Source organism: Trichoderma aggressivum, assembly GCF_033847375.1.
Source record: "Trichoderma aggressivum f. europaeum strain CBS 100526 chromosome Unknown scaffold_030, whole genome shotgun sequence".
In the NCBI taxonomy this organism is placed as follows: Eukaryota; Fungi; Ascomycota; class Sordariomycetes; order Hypocreales; family Hypocreaceae; genus Trichoderma; species Trichoderma aggressivum.
Genome location: NW_026946396.1, coordinates 68151 through 83763, shown reverse-complemented (window position 1 = coordinate 83763; position 15613 = coordinate 68151). Strand labels below are relative to the sequence as shown.

The 15613-nt window shown below is 51.1% G+C and overlaps 5 protein-coding genes across 5 annotated transcripts; 2 read left to right on the top strand and 3 right to left on the bottom strand.

The window, feature by feature from the left end:
* Nucleotides 1-90: 90 nt before the first annotated feature.
* Triagg1_7075 (uncharacterized protein) lies at nt 91-4469 on the bottom strand (the record flags this gene model as incomplete). Its single annotated transcript, XM_062901770.1, has 10 exons — nt 91-456; nt 648-1349; nt 1872-2450; nt 2507-2689; nt 2755-3081; nt 3131-3387; nt 3435-3634; nt 3685-3960; nt 4008-4320; nt 4379-4469. The coding sequence occupies 10 exons, from the start codon at nt 4467-4469 to the stop codon at nt 91-93; spliced, it is 3294 nt and encodes a 1097-aa protein (XP_062753897.1).
* Nucleotides 4470-5744: 1275 nt separating this feature from the next.
* On the top strand, nt 5745-7250 carry Triagg1_7074 (CAZyme family GH43 and CBM66; the record flags this gene model as incomplete). Its single annotated transcript, XM_062901769.1, has 1 exon — nt 5745-7250. The coding sequence occupies one exon, from the start codon at nt 5745-5747 to the stop codon at nt 7248-7250; it is 1506 nt and encodes a 501-aa protein (XP_062753896.1).
* A 1295-nt stretch (nt 7251-8545) lies between these two features.
* Triagg1_7073 (uncharacterized protein) lies at nt 8546-8964 on the top strand (the record flags this gene model as incomplete). Its single annotated transcript, XM_062901768.1, has 2 exons — nt 8546-8711; nt 8777-8964. 2 exons carry the CDS (start codon nt 8546-8548, stop codon nt 8962-8964), a joined length of 354 nt encoding a protein of 117 aa, XP_062753895.1.
* A 248-nt stretch (nt 8965-9212) lies between these two features.
* Nucleotides 9213-11172, bottom strand: Triagg1_7072 (uncharacterized protein; the record flags this gene model as incomplete). Its single annotated transcript, XM_062901767.1, has 5 exons — nt 9213-9843; nt 9907-10071; nt 10126-10258; nt 10323-11054; nt 11130-11172. The coding sequence occupies 5 exons, from the start codon at nt 11170-11172 to the stop codon at nt 9213-9215; spliced, it is 1704 nt and encodes a 567-aa protein (XP_062753894.1).
* Nucleotides 11173-12674: 1502 nt separating this feature from the next.
* Nucleotides 12675-14530, bottom strand: Triagg1_7071 (uncharacterized protein; the record flags this gene model as incomplete). The annotated part of the gene is made up of 4 exons (XM_062901766.1): nt 12675-13268; nt 13307-13848; nt 13928-14225; nt 14336-14530. 4 exons carry the CDS (start codon nt 14528-14530, stop codon nt 12675-12677), a joined length of 1629 nt encoding a protein of 542 aa, XP_062753893.1.
* Between the last annotated feature and the right edge of the window lie 1083 nt (nt 14531-15613).

Below are 15613 nucleotides of genomic sequence, written 5' to 3'. Positions count from 1 at the left end.
ACATGGCGTTATGTACATTTAAAACCCGTGTCAAACGCCGTCCTCTCCCTTCCTCCCCTGCATTTCATTTCCATCCCTTCCATAGTAAATTTACAAATCGGATCTCGTCTTCTCCGCGCCCCACGGCTCTGCTGTCAGGTTCGTCAATCCCGCGCTGTTCTCGCACGACTTCCTTCCGGTGAGGGGCCCGGCGACTGGGGCTTTGGCGAAGCCGCCGACGGAGGCGGCGGAGGCCTTGAGGGCGTCGAGCAGCTTGACGGTGGTCTCGGGGGTGAGGTCCTCGTAGTAGTCGTCGTTGATCTGGATCATGGGGGCGTTGACGCAGGCGCCGAGGCACTCGACTTCGATGAAGGTGAAGAGGCCGTCGTTTGTGGTCTCGCCCTGCTTGATGCCGAGGTGGTTGGTGATGGCCTTGACGATGGCGTCGGAGCCACAGCCGCCGAGCTGGCAGGGGGTCTGGTGTGGCAGGGGGTTAGCTGCAAGTTTTTTTTTTCTTTCTGATATCTGGTGTTTTTTTCGGGGGGATGTAATGATATGATGCTACCCCTCCTAATTGTAGCTGTGACATGTGATGTGATTCCCCAAAGCCGCCAATGGGGAAGATTGGAAAACGGAGTCGTAGGAGTGAGCAATCAAGGAATGCGTACCGTTGTGCAGGCCTGGACAAAGAACTTGCCCACGGGGGTGCGGTTGTACATGGTGTAGAAGGAGGCGACCTCGTAGACTCGCATGGGGGGCATCTCGAGCAGGCGGGCGACCTCGTTCATGACGCTGATGCTGGTGAAGCCGTGCTGGCGTTGACCGAGGTCGAGCAGGGGCATGACGGCGGCCTTTTTGTACTGAGCAGGGTAGCGCTTGAGGATCTCGGCGATGAGCTTCTCATTCTGGGCGTTGAACTTGAACGGCAGGTCGGGGTTGTTGTCGGCTGTGTTTCGGTGCTGGGAGATCGATCCGAGGTCAGCGAACTTCTTGGAACGTCTTGTGTCTGTCTCAATGGGCGATCCGGCTCTTTCTCTCTCTTTCGAGGGGTGGTTACGCAGCGCAATTGCGATGGGCGAGGCTGCAGCGACACAGCGATTGAGGTTTTTGGGGGAGGGCGAGACTTTACCACTTGGAGGGTGTCGCTGGGCCGGCTGGCTGTGATGGAAAAGGCGCGGGCTTGAGGACGGGCGACGCGCGATGCGCAGCGGACGCCGGAGCGGAGGAGGAAGGGCGTGATTTTGCTCGCCATTGTGTGGTTCCGGAGGGGGGGAGGCTTTTTGCTTGTTTCCTGGTGAGGTTTTGAGCTTTGAAATGGCATATATCGGAGTTCCCATGGCTGGAGCCAATGCTGCTTGCAAAATGGGCGGCTGTGATTGGCTGGGGCGGCTGATGTTCGGGAAATGGGGTCGTTGTTATATTTCTCTCTTTCCCGGTACCGCCTCCGTGTGTTGAAACTGCTGTTGAGAAGATGTACGTTGAAATATGTTCCTGGGTTAGGAATTGATTCAATATCTCGTATTTACTGAGTATTGTTGTAATTTTAGTGATTTAATTATTCATTTCAGAAACAAGAGGGGTATGTTTGTTGCTGGCGCTGTGTCTCATTCGCGAGGGGTACAAAATTTAATCCTGGTTGTTACAGCGGACTGAATGGTTGTCACTTCTACATGCATTCTTCATCCGTAAAGTCAATCAGTTGCTGTTTAATTTTGTCTATATACCTCTAATGACTTTAATGCTTCGCTTTTATCTATCAGCTCATATCACTATGGCCCAAACGTCTGCCCCTTCTGGACCGTCTTATATGTACAGCTCTTCCAGTCACAAGTATTCTAGAGAAGATCTGATTAGCTGCTGCTCGTATTCGGCAAACTCATGGTAAAACTTACCTCATGTACCGTGGTTCCCCACCAAGAGAACTTGTCGGCCGCTCCAGTATAGAAGATGGCGAAGAAGATGATGATGCCTGCAATGGCTGTTGCGCAATCCAGGGCCGAGCTGAGCACGAAGTTGTATCGACGCCACCAGCCTCTGCTCTTCTTCTTGATCCACAAGCCAAATATCAGGCCAACGATGACCCAACTGCCGTAATTTGTCCCAGAGGCTGGGGGGATGTAATTCAGCCCACCAAGAAACAGTGGAATGTGAATCTTTTCTAACCATCGCTGCTCGGGCCATTTTTTCTTCAGGGCATGCACTATGACTGGTAGAGTGGCTCCAATCAAGAAGAACCACAAGAGGTTTTGGTATAAAGTACCGTCAGCGAAGAACCGGCGAGGCCCGAGAGCGCCCCAGACCATGCTGGTGTTGAAGTGGGTGCGAGAATAGGGGCATGTGAATCCGTTCTTTGCGGTTAGCGAACAGATGTCTGGGACATGGCCCAGTGCCCAGTTCAGAACCGAGACTTGTCCCAATGTCCCCATGATCAAGCCAACAATCTGGACAATGAATAGGTACCTGGGTGGGATCTGCGTTCAGTTAGTTTTGCTTCTAGCAGAGCTTCCATGTCCGGTACTCTACTCACATTGGAGTATATTCCTAGCTTCAGATCCTGGGCAAATGCGAGAGCCTTGATGCCAGAGATGTAGCCCAAGTCAAAGAACCAGATGTTGGCCAGGACTTTGCCTTCCCAGATGTAGCCAGCAACCAACCGACAGAAGATGTCAATCTGGACTTTCATGTTGGTCGTAGCATAAACCCAAGCCAGCTGATCCAAAGTCGTATTAGCGCATACATCTATGTTGGATTAACACGGAATGCAAATGAACTTACAGGAAGATAAAAGACTGCAGATACAAACATGGCAAAGATGACCCCATACCAGCGTAACTGCACAGGATAAAACTCGCAGGCAAAAATGCCAAGTCCCAAAGACACGAGAAAAGAGGCTCCGTACCACCACATAGGAACATCATTGTACTGCGGTTGTAAATCTGGTCTGGCATCTGTTTTGCGTCCAAAGAGAGCAGGAAGCTGGGATTCTCGGAATGCTTGGGCGATTTCATGGCGCTTCTCGAGAAACATCCAGACAAACAGTGATGAGATGCAGGCGAAACATAGACCAAACGCGTTGAGGGCGTAAGTGACTGGAAGATAAATCTAATGATTGTTAGCAATTAAATTAGAGCTAACAGCAGGCCACTCTTACATGTGAGTATTCTTCGTACTTTTCCGGCTCAAAGACGAATCCTTGTCTCTTGTTGATGACTCGGGAAACGTTGTATGCGCTTCCCGTGTTGTCGTAAATCGAATTGCTTTGAATGGGAAGATATGCCGACAGCCAAGTGTTTGAGTAGTAAATTGCTGGCGTGACGATGTAGATCCAAAAGACGACTGATGCAAGGGTATTGAGAATGGCCCAGGTCGGTACCACCAAAGGGCTTCCAATGTATGCGATTTCCGCCCCTGTTACAATGTGAGCTTGGAATACTTGTCAGAGACGCGGTACTTACAGTCAAATGTGAATGGCAAAAGCCCAATACCGCTCTTCATGCCAAATATTTGGTTGACCACTGGATTGCGAGGTGCTATCCAACAGACCCAGGTAAAATACCCCAGCGCTGGAAAGATGAAGTCTGGGAACCAGTACCATACAAAGGCCACCGTGAAAGCAATCAAGAAGAACTTGTACCGCGAAGACCTCCATTTAGCCCTGATGAAAGTTAGCCAAGAATTATTTCTTCATAGGCATGGATCGCATACTCGGTTTCATCTTCCTTTCCTACTGGATGCAGAGCAGCGTTCAGCGCAGTGTTGGCCAGTACCCCGGGCCATACTAAAGTCTTTGGTTCGACAACAAGTGATCTACCAAAGCCGGCTAGGGAGAAACCATAGAGAATAGTGGCCAGCGTTATAGTAATTTCGAAGCCCCAGCCAGTGTTGGCGCCATAGAATACTCGCTGCTCGGTCAATACGTCGGCGCTTAGACGGGTGAGGTAGCTCAAGTTGGCCAGTATGTAGATGAGGATATTTTCCTGACTCGTACAACTCAGATTAGATTTTGCCCCCTGGAGGATTGAAAATACTGTCTACATGCCTTGTAGTTGAAGGGCCCGGGATTCAGGCTGTGGCGAACTCCAAAAACAGTCAAGCCCCAGTCTGGGATGATGAACTCGCAGGCTTTTCCCAGAGGATATGCTAGGAACTGGATCGCAGACTGGGAGAGAGTGACTGATGGAAGCCGAAATGTGTATAGCGTGTTGACGCCGCTGCCGATAAGACAGAATCCAATGCCAATCACCCACATGCGCAAAGTGAGGCAAGGCAGAGACGGATCATCCGTTCGGTGTCCAACCCCGGCGGCGTAAAGGACTTCTTCTGTCGGTGTCTTTGATTCCTCTGATGGAGAATAACTCAGTCAGCTCATCGAAGCTCAAGTATACCACGGAATGCATACCGGATGGCCGTTTGTCCTCGGAGATGCTGGATCTCCTGCTCTGAAATCCAATCTCGCCGGCCTCGGTGGCTTCCGGCGCCTTGGTCTCCATGGCGGGCATGAAGATGACGGAGAAGCTGGCTGACCATTGAGGATGATCAGATCAGATAAGATTAGATGAGAAGACAGAGGCATCTGATTATATACGAGCAGTTGGCGTTCCGTGGATGTCGGCGTTGTTGTTCCGAATCTGAAGCCGGCTGAGACCCACGATCAGCCCTAGCGGTCGATTTGGGGAGCCGTTCACTTGGCATTCCCAAAGTTGAGCCGATTTCTGCTACGATTAATTGATAACGGCGCTATTTATTTGTCTGAAGCCTTTAATGGAGCAGTGGGACGATTATCGCGGTCTGTTGTATCTAGGCCGCAGTATACAGACGAAAACACCTTCATCTCTACAAAGCTGAGGCTTCTGAATACGCTTGGACCTATTCTTCGTCTACAGTTACTTCTCTTCTCCGATATTTCTCTTTCTCAAAATTGTCACGCCAGGTGCCGTTTCAACAATCCCTTCCGCAGCAGCCGCGACTTACGATAGGTATATATTACTCAGTCGAGATTGACATCATCGGCATCTCCATTCGGAGATCAAAACTCGATTCCGGGACGTCCAGCAAAGAAAAAAAACAGCAAAAGTACACCAATTCTTCTCCACAGCGGCCAGACTGGTGGTCCGAAGATGCTGTCGGGCAGCGGCTGTGCTGGGACTATTGATGGAGTTGTCCCCGTAAAGTGGACTTTTCGGCTGGAGAAGCCGTGCCGAAATACCGTCTTGTCATGGTGGCGCGCGATACCGATTTGAGGATTCGAGCAGATGATTGATTGGTCAAGAAGGGCTGTTTGGAATATTGACTGACTGGTGAGTTTGTTTTGAGGGTTGTGAGATGAGCTGATAAGAGCGGGCGTTTGATCTTATCAATCTGTGGACCTTGTTCTCTATGAACATCATCCTGTAGAGTAGAAGTTAGATGGCTTGTGAGCCTTACAACTTACCTGTACAGGCATACAATCGGCCACCTCGGAGATTCCCTCAATCTTGCTCCATGTACTTGATTCAAATAAACGACAGCTGTCTGTTGGCGTTGAAAATCCACATGATGTGAGATTGGCGCTTGTACCTCGGTACCTGATGGCTGTACTGTCGCAGCGCTAGAATTTAGTACCGTTACGGTGAAGGATCACTTGAGCTGTGCCGCATGATCATCATTTGATGCCTTGTTCAACACTCGAATGGCAAACGAGGTTCGACTTTCAAACAATCCAAAATCACAGAGCAGAAACCAAGTGAATGATGCGAGAGCTGACTTGACTTGTTCACCATCTCAAGATGCAGCCTCGGTCGGTTCAAGCACTGCTGGTGACCCTTTGGTCTTCTTCCTCTTGCCTGGCTGCTGCATCCAGGACGCCCGACTTTGCCACGTCTGAAGCGGGAAATCCGTTTGTCGACGGTTGGTATGCTGATCCAGACACTCAGTTCTACAATGGCGAGTTCTGGGTGTATCCGACGGCGTCGCGGCCGTACGATGAACAGACGTACCTCGATGCCTTCTCATCTCCGGACTTGGTTCACTGGACGAAGCACTCGACGATCCTGACTGCTGACGACTTCGCCTGGGCACATCGCGCTGTTTGGGCCCCGGCGCCAGTCTATCGCAACGGCACGTATTATCTCTATTTCGGCGCCAATGATATCCACTCAGACTCGGAGCTGGGCGGCATCGGCGTGGGCGTGGCAGAGAAGCCAGAGGGTCCGTATCAAGATCCCCTTGGCCGTCCACTCATTGGCGCATATCATAACGGCGCACAGCCAATCGACCAAGACGTCTTCATTGACGACGATGGGCAAGCCTACATCTATTACGGCGGACACTCTCACGCCAACGTCGCCAAGCTAAACGACGACATGATTAGCCTGGGCACCTTTGACGATGGCACCACCTTCAAGGAGATTACTCCAGAGAACTACGTTGAGGGGCCGCAGATGCTCAAGCGTAACGGCATCTACTACCTCTTCTGGAGCGAAGGTGGCTGGGGAGGGCCTGACTATGCGGTTTCTTACGGCATGAGCAGCTCACCACTTGGGCCATTTGACCGCATCGTCAAGATATTGCAACAGGATGAAGCCGTGGCAACAGGCTCCGGCCACAACGCCGTGATTCAAGTTCCTGATGCGGACATCTATTACATGCTGTACCATCGGCATCCATTGGGGTCAACTGACGGAAACGACCGACACTTGGCATATGACCGGCTCTACTTTAATGATGACGGCACTATTGAACCGGTCAAGATGCTGGTCCATGACAACTTTGAGGACGGCAACATGATCGGCTGGGAAACTCATGGAGGTGACTGGGATGCTGAAACAAATGTTTTGCGAGGGAACGCTTCATCAGGTGGCCTGGCCTTGCTCAACACCAATTTTTCCAACTTTGTATATGAAGCCGACGTGAAAATCTCCAAAAAGGGCACCGGCAACTGTGTGGGCTATGCAGGCCTTTTCTTCCGAGTGTCGGGTCCGTCTAGTGACGATGACTCTTTCAAAGGTTACTATGCAGTCGTCAGCACATCAGGCTCCCTGATCCTCGGCCGAACAGATGCAACTGGGGTTATAGTTCTGGGAAGAGAAGAGGTTGGTATTGAGCCGGCAGAGCAACATCGACTCCGGGTGACGGCAGATGGCAGCTCACTACATGTGGAGCTCAAAGGCGAGCGGCACGCTGTCATCAGCGTCACAGATGATGTGTATAACAGCGGAATGGATGGCGTGAGGGTATTCGGGATAGAGGCAGAGTTTGATAACGTGAACATTACTCGCATCTCTTCAAGCTAGAAGATGGGGTAATAATGTTCTATACTATGTCGGATAGACCTAAGCCATCACGACCTACTTGTACTGCATTTGCAGAGGCAGCCTGTGATCATCATCAAGGCTCATGTCATGCCAGGCCAAGCTTTTGATTATACTAACATCGACTGCTGATACGAAATTACCACGTTGTCAATCCGCTACAGTGGATAAGACGCAATGCTGACGATCTCTCACGACTTGTCGATCTCACAACAGCTTCTCAGACTCTTTGCGACCTGCCACTCTCGGCATCTTGCGCAGATCTCGGAATGATGCTTACGTCGATCAAGTTCTGCAAGAGAACATTACCTCAGACGCGTCTCAGACATAAGTAATAAGAATAATTAATTGACGGATGCTGCTTTATCATGCGATGGCCGTGCAAAGGAGTTGCATACCAAGGCATAGTACAAACTGGGTACTAGTATTCGAAAAGCACGAGAATCTGACATGACTCGATTTATTCCACAAAACAAGTCATGTTTATCGGTCTGCATTCGTCGGCGATGCCGCGTCATATGCCTGGATATCAAGCACGGAGCACAGAGAAATATTTCCACCGAGTGTCGCTCCGCAATTGTTGTCGATCACTACAACCTCAAACGAATGGCCCCAGAATATTCGCATGGCTTGCACAGACTAAAAGAAACATTAGGAGTTGCCAAAAAAAAAAAAAAACGCTTTGAAGTGTCTGCGTTATCAGATATTAAATAGCAACCCTCGAAATAACAACTCGAGTAGGTATAAAGCGATCAAATAGGTGGAAGAAAATAGTCCTGCTTCACAAATCTTGGCAACGAGATAACCTCATGGCCTTGTCAGCCCCTTGCCAGCTAACGAACGACCGTTCCGAGCTGGGCAATGATCTTCAGGCCCCCGTCCCTTGACAACACCGACCTGTCAGACTTTGAGATAGCTCTGCGTGGTCCCTTAATGTTGATCTCTGCCACTGCCGGCCTGGACAACAGCAGAGGTTATAATTGCGATGAATAGGTGCGTGTAACGCTAGGTGAGAGCGGGATTTGATACGGTCCATCACTCCCTGCTCCACCATGGCAAGAATTGGCAAAGATGGGCATCATAAATGGAGGCAGAAGCAACGGATGGAAAGGCTATAAGATGGGTATTGTGGAAATGATTTTGCTTAAAAGGGGGGGAGAGGGAGCGGTTTCTCTCGTTCAACAGACATCAATCTTTTCTAAACGTCTCGCGCTCCTTAGACACAATTCTCGTACATACGTATACTTTTTCTATCATATAAAAGTTACACCATCAAGATGCATTTCTCTGCTTTCATCGCTGCCGCCCTTACCGGCCTTGCTGCCGCTTCACCGGCTCACCAGTTTCACGACAAGAGCACCGCTCAGATTGCTTATACATACTCCAACGGCACCTACACCAAGCCAATCAGTGTGAAGATTAACAACGGAACCCAGAAGTTGTGTACGTAACCCTATTGTACTCTTTATCGACAAAAGACAGTGAAAGACTAACGCAGTTCTCGATAGCTTCTGGCGGTACCGTCACCGACGTCTTCGTCGCGCCCCCCTTTGATGGCCGCCGCTACATCCTCACTTCGTGCTCTTTCCAGGCTCCTACTAACAAGAGCCTCGGGGCTGTCTCGATCCGCAAACCGACGACTGTGCCGGTTCACCCACCTGCTGCAGTTGGCTTCGTGACTTGCACGTCCGACTAAATGGGGGTGAGATATGGGATGTTTGCTTGGGAGTCGTGTGTCGTCACTCTGATGAAATAATGTTATTTCTATGCTTGAGTCGATAGGTGTACATTGAGATATATACACAAATATGCCTGTTGTGCACAGTTTTTGATCTTATTAATATATTAACACGCTCACCTTTTACATACTCTTTGAGACTGACGCTTTTGTACAACATTTCCGCCAACGCCATTGAACAACTCCTCCCCGAACAATCACATATACTACACTACTTCTCCCTCAAGCTCACCAAGAAGGTCCGTTATCCCCGCCTCATAATCATCCTCATCCTCATCCTCATCCTCTGTCCCGCCCACCTCTTCCTGGAATCCCCAGCCCCTCGTAGCCATAAGCACAAACGGCATCGTGCCCTCAGAAAGCTCCTTCCAGATACCACTCAGCTCCCCAAGCACGCGGAAACAAGACCAAAAGTTTCCCGACGACATCCGCTGGCCACCGGCTTCTTCGGCGGCGATGAGGTTAAGGCCGTGTACCAACGCGGCGCGAAAGACGTGGTAGATGATGAACGGGGGAAGATACTTGATTTCGTCGGACGCCTGCAGGCTCTTGAGCAGTCGAGTGATTGCCATGGCCGAGGCCGTTGAGGACCGAAGGACCGTGGGGATGTTGTGAGCCATGCCGGGGTCTTTGGGGTTGAGAATCGGCCGGTAGAGGTTGATCAAGATGGAGTGATATGTGATCCAGAAGACGACTTGGACTCTGTCGGGCTTTACGTTGCGGCTGATGTAGAGGCGCCTGTCGATCTTCTTCCGCAGGGCTAGCATCTCGTTGTTTGCTTTGGCGAAGACGGCTTGCTTTTCCGCGGCTGGGCGCTGTTGGAAGTTGGGGGCGTACCTGTCATTCGTGGATCGTCAGAATCTAGTAACAGATCTTAGTTGGAAAGAGATTGGTACTTACATGACGTCGATATACCGCTGCTGGATATTATATAGCTGGCAGTGGTGGTCAAAAGAGAGGGATGTCACGTCGACCAATTCCGGCGACACCGTGTCGATATACGGCGTGATGTTGTCAGGGTCCCAAGGAATCGCTGGAGGGGCACCCAACTTCGGGGTAGATATCCTGAATATATAAAAAGAGAAAGGGGTTAGTTCACATCAGCTTCTTCAAGTATACTGAGATGGGCGAGCAAACCGGTCAAGGAAAAATAGGGACCAAAAGGTCCTGATGGTGGCCACATCGTTGACAGTCCGCTCCTGGGCCGGCAGATCTCGGATTTTCAGATGGTTAGATAGCCCAATGGCCATGTCTACAGGATAGAGACTCCCGTTCAGCCCATGATCAACAACGAACCGATTAATCTCATTACTTACAGTGATATAGGTGGCCCTTGGCGGCATCTAGCATCACATGTTTTTGCCAAGCAATGATCATCAGGCCCTGCAACACAGGGAGACACAAGTGCTCCAGATAACACTGCTGCACCAGGCCCTCGGCATATGCCATGAAGGCGTCGGCGGTTTCTCTGGTAGCCACAGGCGATGAGTACGCGGCAGCCGCAAAAAGGGCGCTGTACAGAAACTGCAACGCCGTATCATTGTGGGGGAACAAGTCGGAGAAGTTGAGCCAGATAGGGTCGATAAACTTGTAGTAAGGGTTGAGGTTGTCGAGGAAGTGCGCCTTGAGATGCTGCTTCAAGCTCAAGTTGGAGGCAATCTCCAGCAGAAACGTCTCCTTCGACATGACCTCCTTGGGAGGAGGCGAGGGCTTGGTGCCGTCCTCAAACGTCGGCAGCAGGGTGTTGGAGTAGAAGGAGAAGCGGCCCGGCCCGGCGAGCATCGGGAGCCCGTCCCGGCCGGTGACGTCGGCCCACTTGACGGACCCGAAGTCGTGCAGGGCCTTGAGCATTTTCGGGCCGTACGGGAGTTGTTTTGGGTCCGAGGGGGACGGCTGGCTGGCCGGGGAAGCGGACTGAGACGAGCCGGGTTCCTTGGACTGCTCCAGAGACGCGGACAGCAGCCGGACCTGGTCTTCGAGGGCCTGGACATAGTCGCGGTCCCAGTACTTTTGCCTGGAGAAAGACGTCGACGACTTAGCAAGCGGTTCTTGTTACAGATACATACGTGTAGTCTCATGCTGAGTCTAAGATACAAGGTAGATGGGAGAACAAGAGCCCGTACCGCCGTGTAGTTCGAGCTGGCTCGTAGTGACAGGCCAGATCATGGGACCGACAGGAGCCACACTGTGGCTTCTCGCCATCGCACTACAAATAAAGAGCATCAGCATCTACTCTGGAATCTGTCAGGGGAACTCAATCTGCGTTGGTCTAGTCATGTCGGCCCCCCAGTAGAAGCCGCGCGGACTGTCACGTCCGTGATGGGGCTCGGAGAGGATTCTAAAGGCCGTGATGGGGCCGGACGAGATTCCGCCAGTCAAGTTTTCCCGTCCATACAAACCCAGGACAGACGACAGAACAGGCATTTGCCCATTGCCCATTTACACTGGGCTAACCCCATACTCGTACACAATATGCACGTCTTCATCGAATCCTGGCCCCCGGAAAGGACGAGATTGAACGTGGGCCATACCTTTGATTTCCTCTTGCGGCAAGGCTCGCAGGCTAACAGCGTGCGGCCCGAGCTGCGTCTTGGCTGTGGTTGGCGGCTCGAAGACATCCGGAGGGTGATGGATCGTGGAGAAGGGCGAGAAATGGGCGAATGGAGTCACTGACAGGCGGGGAGACAAAACAACCAGTTTGTGAGATGGACGCCTGGGGTTAAGAGAGAGAGAGAAGAGGGAGATGATTAATTATCAAACTAGTTTCCGTACTACTATTGGACTTTACTAGCACAAGCAAGTTGAGGCGTATGTATGCTTCATTTAGGTGCCGGACCGGTTCGCTTGCTGGATTTCCTTGGTTTCCCCCTTATTATAGAGTTGCATTTTGTTCGAATCTCGGTGCTGCTGACGCGGAGACAGGCCAATTGGAGAAGGGCGGAGGACGAAAAAGGGCGCGTCGGCCCCATAGCGGGAGAAGCTAGACGCGGCGCTGACCGACTGTTTTGAGTCTTTCTAGTTTGGTTTGGTGATGGTGTTGATTGAGTTGACCAAGGGTTCAAGTTGTCAACTCTGAATGGTTGTGAGTTAGACTTGCACAACGGAATACGAGGTTTCAAAACTCCAGTGTTGTGGCAGCCTCTCACAACATTCAATCTAGATTTATAAAACTTCTGAATACGATGCGGCATGATAATACTACGCCATGCGATGCCATTTCATGGAAAGGGGACATATTTCTGATGTAATAACTGCATGTGGGAAACGGCTCTTGGCAGCATCCCAAAGCCACCTGGCTCCGCTATCATCATCCAGAGGGCGGAATACGGCGTCTGGAGAAGATTGGAGTCAGCACTCCATTTTAACCCGCCTGGATGCTGTTATACTGCCCTAATCCTTGTGGCTGGTTAAATCCAGCGCAAAGCCGGCTTTCTGAATTCCATGCGAGTTGCATCACAGCCTAAAGAGGAACTCGCCGGCAGTTAATATCACGGCTACGGAGCACTCTGTATTTTGTACGAGCACAAGCATGGGGGCGGTTTATACGATATAACTAGATACATGTAGCATGAAGATCGTGGGTAATTCAGTCCCTACTCAGCATATAGCTGCCAACTCCAAAAACACTATCATGAGGTATACTATATACAGGTATCAATCTATCATCCTTATAGCCTCTGCACTCGAACATGCAATCCCCCCTTTGGCTTCAATGTCAAAGTCGGATGCTCAAACTGCACATCCACATCAACAGCCTCGAGCGAAAAGTTGCTCATCATCTCCACCAGCACCGTCTTGATCTCCAGCAACGCAAGTGCTCTACCGGGACACGTTCTCGGGCCATTGATAAACGACTCGCTGGCAAAAGGGTTGGCCGCCGGTCCCGTCGTCGAGTCCCATCGATCCGGGTTGAAAACGTCAACGTCGGCGCCCCAGATGGCCGGGTTGAGGTGAACCATGGCGGGAATCGTCGTGACGGTGGTGCCCTTTGGGATGGGGACGCCCGCAATGACGACGTCTTCGCCGGCTTCCCATGGCGCCATGAGGCTTGGTGAGTAGACGCGCAGGCTTTCGCTGATGATGTTGTTGAGGTACGGGAGACCGTCGATGGCTGCGGCATCCAGGTCGGGCTGTTTCTTCTGGGCAGAGAGGATTTCTTCGCGCAGCCGCTTCTGCATGTTCGGGTATTTGATGAGCGCGTACACAGTCCAAGTGAGGGCGCCAGCTGTGGTCTCATGGCCAGCAGAAACGCTTTGGATAATCTAGATTGGACGAGTCAGTGCCGGAATTGGCCACATACCACATCGACGGGGGAACCGCTTACAAGGTCTACCAACATCTGGTCAGAGACACCATTTTTTTCAGCCAGATTCGCCTCAATCAGCTTAGTCAAAAAGTCCTTGGTATCAGCCTTTGCATCGCTTTGGCCGCTCTTCTTGTCTTGCTGGACCTGCTGCACACGCTCTTGTACCAGCTCAGTGAGCATCGCCCTCAGAGCACTATTGGCCCGGATAAAGGCTCGATTCGCTTCGATCGGGAGCCACCGCAGCGGAATAAATGGGTTTAGAAACGTGATGAGCTTCCCCAGCAGCGGCGGGATGAGAATGGCTTTGTAACACTCCTCGAAGCTGAGGGGCGATGACTTGGATCGAAACTCGCTGATGTCCCTGCTGAGGAGGGCGGTGCTGATGACTTTGAAGGCTGTTCGGTTGAAAAGGGCTTCGACCTCAACCACTCCCTTTTTATCCTGTCCAATCGCCGCATCGAATTCGACAGACAGCTCTCTGGCCTTGTCCTTGAATATGGGGAGCATCTTCCGCACGCTCGGCTTCGAAAGGGGTCCTGTGAACCAGCTTCATATCAGCATCAACTCAAACACAGAGAGCTTCCAAGCATCTCCTCGACAACATGGTCGGCTCACCAGCCGTGATTCGTCGCAGCTGCCTATGCTGGTCGCCCACGCTGAACAAGATGCCAATTCCCACAATCTCCCCCACCAGCTTCACGAAGAAACTGGGCTTGACAAACGCATACGCGTGTGTCTGGAGAACTTCGCGGGCTGCTTCCAGGCTGTTGACCAAGAGAACTTCCGAGTTGCCAAAGCTGAGGTGGCGGATGAAGGGCGCGTCGGGCCATTTGCGCACCCACTCGAGATATAAGTCGTTGGGACCGGCGGCTTTGAGCAGGCGGATGCCCTGGCCGACGAGGAACTGGTTATCCTACATTGACATTGACGGCTATTAGCTCTCTTCTCTTCTTTTTAATCTTTCTTCTTGCGCTTGTGCTTTCTGACGACCGCCTGCCACCAGGCTTATACAATTTGCCATACCTTTGGCCCGGGCAAGTGTCGCAATCTAGAGATGTAGAACGGGTATATCAACGCCTTTCCGACCTTGCACACGACCGTTCCTACAACATACACCAAAACTCCAAGTGATGCTGCCAGAGGAACTGTCGCATCTGTCTGTCGCAGCACTAACACGACGCTAGCTAATGAAACCAGAGCCACACTGAGCGACTCCATCGTTGCTCCAGTCGTTACAAACCTGGTGTAGAGCAGCGAACACGAGCGAATATCCAACGGCACCGAACAACAAACAGGCTTTCCTCCCTCGACACGAATTGCATCACAAGGCGAGGAGCTACCAAGACCATCTTTATATTTATAATCTCTATTGACCTTTAGATAACCTGTCAATCAATCCCGCTCCAGCTCTCCACTCCCCACTCTCTTCTCCGAGACTCGCCGTTGGACTTTTCATTCAGCTCACTCGAGTCGCTTCCCCTAATGCAACGCTTGTCACTTGGTGCTTATGATATCAAACTTATATAAAACAACGGGAAATGAATAACTCGAAAATGACCAGTCACGACGTCTTTGATGGTATGGCTTGCACGAACTGCTGGGGAGTGGAGACTCGGAAATAGGTTCCATTGGCAGGGTTCTATTCCATTGGCAATTTTTCGCGGGCTCGTGATGAAGAACTAAAGCAAAGCTGCGCCCGCTCTGATCATATTAATGCGAGCGGTTAGCCTTAAGCGTGGGCTCGACAAGGGCCGCCTGTGTGGATTGGAAATTCCGGGGCTTTTGGCAATGAATGGGATGTGATTGAACGTTGGGCCAAGGTTACGAGTAATTGACTCGTACTTGTATGCAGTTGCGAACAAGAGTGGAGGAATTCATTTTTTCCACCAAAGACTTGTTCGGAGTTGCCAGCTTGAATCCGAATAGCGTCATCATAGCCTACCGGCCGGTTATCCATACCTCATACTGCTTCGCCCCGTGGAGGATAATCCGTTCTTAGTCTAGAGAATCGGAAACAGGTTGCGTGTGCAAGTCAACTAAGCAAGACACACACCTTTATATGACGGAACCCATTTGTAGATGTTTTGTCTCGTTGCGGATCCAGCAAACGGATGCTCCAACCTCGAGGTTTGCTGTTGGTTGACTCCGTGGTATTTGCACACGTCCATTCACCCGTGGATACATCCGCGGAGAATGGCCTAGTCAATATATGCTCGTTTCACCTTGCTTAGCTATTGTAAAATAAAATAAAATAAAAAACACGACAACGATTGAGTGAGCTGATCACAGGTACCAATATGT